Raw genomic sequence first — 5,466 nt, 5'->3', positions numbered from 1 at the left:
GCATTTGAACAAATTTTTTTGAATCCGGTCCCTTCAACACTGGTGGAGTCCCCGGAATCTGATCAACCCTCGAGTTGTAGTTCTCCACCTTTTTGTCGTTTGCCTCTATCTTCTTTTGGCCGGACTCGACTCGTTTAGTCAATTCTTCGAGCATTCTTATCAATTCGCTGCTTTGCCCGAGGTCGTCCTCGTTACCCCGTGGGACGTGTCTTTCTTCCGAATCCTGGGTCTATTCTGATGGGGCAATATCAGGTGCCTGACCCCGGTTTTGCAATTGTGCTATGATCTCTTGCTGGGCCTATAACCGAGCCATAGCCATGTCAATCGGTTTTGAGCTATTGCGAAGATGACTCCGTTATTCTCGCCGCCGCACGTTGCCCACCGATGATCCGACTTGAACAGGATTAACAGGGGATGCGTTGTTGTTTGGTACGTTCCCGTTGTCATGCTCGTGATGGCTTGGTTCCACTTGAAAGTTGACAGAATGGGAATCCAACATTTCTGGTATACCTGAAATCAAATCTTAAAGAACAAGTGTAAAATATCGAGCGTAACGTAATGTTGTATTGAACCTCCACTACTATCTAAGGCCCCACGGTGGGCGCCAAACTGTTTAACCTTAAAATGGAGAACAATTAAATTTATGCGTGATGCCAAAGATATGTGGCTAAATTCAATTTGATATTAGATTACAAGGTAAACCAATAAGTAAATAAAAAAGCAGATCTGACCAAGTGTTAATTATGTCTGGCCTCGGGTATAGAAACTGAGGTCGATATCCTATGCTGAACACGAACACAATGAATAATGAAAATGAACTCAGGAACAAAATGGAGATGAACTTAAATGATTCTTTTTTTTTTCTTTTTTTTTTTATATGAACTCTTTCTTTCTCTCTGTTGCCAACCCCGTCAATGGATGGGAACCTCCTCTTTATATAGTAGAGGAGTCCCAACCCTAGTACAATTCTAAATAAAGGAAAGAAATCGGTGACCGTATTCACCGAGATCGACGCGAAATATCCGGTTGAGCGGATATTTCGGTCTTTCCTTATGGTTAATAAGCCGCTTCTTTTATCGCCTCATCCCAGATCGAGCTCGAAGCCTCGTTCCCGGTGAGCCGGTCATATCGTGCCCAAGCATAACCATGACAACGGGAAACCGAGCATGTCCATATCCTCGGTTTTACCCGTATACAAATATATTAACTAACTGTATGAAAACTACATATATTGTGTCTACATGAACGGTTAAAAGAACTGCATGTTAAAATGTTTGTCAATATCAAATTATTCCGAGTCTTAAAAACGAAATAAAACAGCCTTGGAATGAGCACATTATTATGGCATTATAATAGTTTAAATTGAGTTCTGAAAAGTTGAGAGTTTCGTATCCAATATTGTACCTTGAATATATGGCACTAAATAGAAAATAAATTTCTCAGCTTTGTGAACTGAGAGCTTTTTGATCGGAAATGTTTTGCCTTTTTTAATTAGTCTATCATACTCGAATCTAAATTATTTGAACCAATGAATTTCGGTGTTGAATTCCAAAAGAAAAGAAAAGAAAAAAGAGCAAAAGCAAGTAAAAAGTAAAATTTGACCATTAGGAATATTAGTATGATTTACGAAATTAACATGACTTGAGACTTCAAAGGGACTTTGCATTCTCAAAACTCCACTAGTATTTACTTTCCACGTGAAGAAAAGAGATGTGACCCTTTTTACTCTTTTTTTTTTGGGTTAACCCCTTTTTTTTTTTTTTTTTTTACTCTTCTTTCTCCTGCCTTCTTGTTGGGATAACTAATACTGTATAATACTAGTAATTCCTTTTATATTTTGCTTCAAAATCGTGAGATACCTTCATTCTTGCACACAAGAAACGTAGAATTTGTGCTTGGATAAATATTTATTATTATTATTATTATTATTATAATCAAAGGCGGATGTAAAGTATAACTACTGGATTCATCTGATGTGTTAACAATTTATTAAATAAGTACAAATTATTGCATTCGAACCTAATAAATCAAATCGATTGTGGCTGATTCTGAACTCAAACCTATAGAATTCAAATCATGAATCCTTGCCGACAATTAATATTATTGATTCCTTCCTTCAATTTTCTCCAAATAATCTTGATATACCTTCTTTCTTGCACACAAGCATGTTGAAGTTGTGCTTGGATAAATCATACACTACTAATTCCTTCCTTCTGTTTTCTTCAAAGTTCGAATAATCTTAAGATACCTTCTTTCTTGCACACAAGCATGTTGAAGTTGTGCTTGGATAAATCAAACACTACTAATTCCTTCCTTCTGTTTTCTTCAATGTTCGAATAATTTTAAATTTACGCAATCATTATTTTCTTACCCTCCAAGTTAAGTTCTTCTTCGATGAATATAATCAAAAGGGTTTACTATCAAGATCAAAATAATTATAGTCAATTGAAAAGAAAGCAAAAATTCCTTTCTTCAAAAAAAAAAAAGGTAACAATGATTTTGTCCAAAATACTAATAAAATTCCAAATGTACCCTCAAAATTATAGTCTTCATTCCAATCATCTTTATTCCTCAATTACCACCCCCATATAATCCAATAATTCACCACACGCCAGCGCAAGTGCGTATAAACACCTGTTTTGAAATCTAACAATAAAAAGCTAATATACATGATTTAGGTCTAATTATGATGTCCTATAATCACTAAAAATTAACATTTATTTACCAAAAACCTACAACTAAGATTAACTATGGTAAAATATCACTACTGGTCCCGTATATTCTTTACACGTGCATTAGAACTCCGTTAGTGCAACGTTACTTCTCCACTCATCATCATTTGACGGTGACCATAACGGTGACGGTGGTGCCTTCAATTTCTCGAAATACTCCGTTATGTTAATTCCACCTTTTTTCACTTCTTCCGTCAAATCTGTCGCATCTCTTAACGGCAAAAAAGGCGGCCGTACAACTTCTGTTAGTAAATGCCATTTCAGCCCATCAAAAAATTCATGCTCTTTTATCTCCGACGCGCCTCTCTTGTAACCCAACCGGCGCGTGGGATCTTTGTCGAGCAATTTCCCGATAAAATCCGTTAAAGCACTTTTCTTACCGATGAATTCGGGTTCCATCATCAATATTCTCTTGAACGTTTCCTTCCTATTTTTCCCTTTAAATGGCGTCCTTCCGTATAACATTTCGTAACACAAAACACCAAGTGCCCACCAATCTACTGAAAATTCATGGCCTTCACCTCGTAAAATTTCTGGAGCTACATATTCTTCAGTACCTACAAATGAATTTGAACGTTCGTAAAACGAACTAGGGTTTCTTCTACTCACAGGCGATACACGTGCACTTTTCACTTTCCTTAGTCCATTTCTGGCAGTGGTCGTGGTCGTGGTCGTGGATGTGTACCTTTTGTTTGGAAGTCGTACTAATTTAGCAATGTGTCTGAATATTTTGTATTCCGTTTGTTGTGCTGGGAGATAATCAGTTTCCGGATCTGAATAGAATTCCAAGGAATTGAGATTCTTTTTTGGAGTTAAACTTCTGGAAAGGTCGAAATCTGTTAAGGTAACGTGACCAGACTGTTGAATAAGAATATTTTCCGGTTTTAAATCACGATAAGCAATGCCTAAGGTGTGAAGATGTTCAAGAGCAAGTACAATTTCAGCCAAGTAAAAACGGATAGCACACGGGGAAAAAACACGGTCGCTTTGGGTGTAACGTAAGGCATTAAGGTCACCACCAGGACAATAAGGGACAGCGTAGCAAAGAATGTCCGAGGTTTCGGAGAATCCTAGGAGAGTAGGAAGGAAAGGGTGTCGTAGACGGGAAAGCACGGTGGTTTCCCACCGTGCACGACGTTCTGCATCGGGCTTTGAGTAAGGGAAACTTGATTTGTCGACTGTTTTGAGAGCGAAAGGAGATAAGGCACAAGGGTCGTGGAACGTGTCGTGGACTAGGAAGACGGTTCCCATGGCACCTTTGCCTAGTACTTTGATGACTCCAAGGTTGTCTAGAGTTAACGGTGGCGGTGGTGGTGGTGATTTGGGATTATCCATTTTTTGTTTTTTTTGGGAGGTGAGAAATGAGAGAAGGAAAGAGAGAATGTATAGATAGAAGAAGAGATTATTATTATTATTGTTATATATAGAGAAGAAAGAGTGTACGTGCGTTTGGTTCAGGCGTTCGTGTGTGTATTTTCAGGGAAGAAAGAGTAGGGGCTGGGGTGTAAAGAAAAAGTAATTTGTTGGCTTGGGATATTTTATTTGGTGTATGTGTTTTCGAGTCCGCGACTTTTGTAAGATAAAAAAAAAAAAGTTTAACCAAAATAATATAAAAAAAAAAAATACATAAATAGGATTCACGCACTAATTTAGTGCGTGAAAGGACCAACCCGCAAAAACAATACAAATTGCCTTCACGCACAAAATTTGTGCGTGAAGGCTTTGATATTTGCCCTCTTTCCTTGCACCATCTTCAACCATTCCCTTCATTTTCTTCTTCTTATTAATTACTTTTTTTTTTTTTTATGGTGAACCTTTTATTCTTTTTTAATTCTTCTTTTTGTTTTCCTGTTATTATTGTGCTAGGATCTTGGTCTATCTAATACTGTTTGATTTATCTTTCTCGTTTTTTTGTGTATAGTTCATTTTGGGGTCCGGACCAAAATGACTCAATAAAAAATCAAGTGAATCAAAATACCCCAATAAAAAAAAAGTTATGGAGACGGAGCTGTTAACTGCTTTAGCGCAGTATTTTACTACGCTAAAGATTTTTTTTTTTCATAGCGCATTATTTTACTGCGCTATAGCTAGCAGTGAAGAAAAAAAAATTTGGTAAACTTTTTTTTTAAAAAAAAAAAAATACTTAGTGTTTTTTTCATACTTTAACCAACGATTAGTCGTGTGTCAAGATTCCTAAACGTTAATATTTTATATAACCCGATATTTTTTCGCATACAATAATGTAGGCAATACATCAAGGATATATAGGCGTTTGGATAGTCATTTTGGGGTTGAAAAGATGCGAAATAAGTTTTATTTGAAAAAACTTAGTGTTTTTTTCATATTTTGACAACGATTAATTAGGCTCGAAACGTCAATATTTTATATAGAACTCGATATTTTTTTGTACAATAATGTAGGCCAATACATCAAGGATACATAGACGTTCGGATAGTCATTTTAGGGGTTGAAAAGGTGCCCGAAGTTAGTTTTGTTTGAAAAAACTTAGTGTTTTTTTTTCATATTTTGACCAACGATTAGTCGCGTGTTAAGACTCCGAAACGTCAATATTTTATATAGAACCTGATATTTTTCAAGGCTACGATAATGCGTGCCCAATACATCAAGGATACATAGACGTTCCGATAGTCATTTTAGGGGTTGAAAAGGTGCCCGAAGTAAGTTTTGTTTAAGGTTTAAGTGTTTTATTTTTTAAGGTTTTGATTTAAGCGTG

At 36.4% G+C, this 5,466-nt stretch overlaps 1 protein-coding gene across 1 annotated transcript; it reads right to left on the bottom strand.

Moving 5' to 3' along the window:
• Positions 1–2,529: 2,529 nt before the first annotated feature.
• Positions 2,530–4,151, bottom strand: LOC132061827 (serine/threonine-protein kinase UCN-like). Its single transcript, XM_059454484.1, has one exon. The coding sequence runs from the start codon at positions 4,065–4,067 to the stop codon at positions 2,796–2,798; it is 1,272 nt and encodes a 423-aa protein (XP_059310467.1). The 5' UTR covers positions 4,068–4,151; the 3' UTR covers positions 2,530–2,795.
• Between the last annotated feature and the right edge of the window lie 1,315 nt (positions 4,152–5,466).

This window comes from Lycium ferocissimum, chromosome 7, assembly GCF_029784015.1.
Source record: "Lycium ferocissimum isolate CSIRO_LF1 chromosome 7, AGI_CSIRO_Lferr_CH_V1, whole genome shotgun sequence".
Taxonomy (NCBI): domain Eukaryota; kingdom Viridiplantae; phylum Streptophyta; class Magnoliopsida; order Solanales; family Solanaceae; genus Lycium; species Lycium ferocissimum.
The sequence above is the reverse complement of the archived record's forward strand: the minus strand, read 5'-3'. Positions and strand labels throughout refer to the sequence as shown.

Excerpts from the sequence above, each read along its gene's own strand:
- LOC132061827 (XM_059454484.1), bottom strand. The coding sequence starts at position 4,067 with ATGGATAATCCCAAATCACCACCACCACCGCCACCGTTAACTCTAGAC.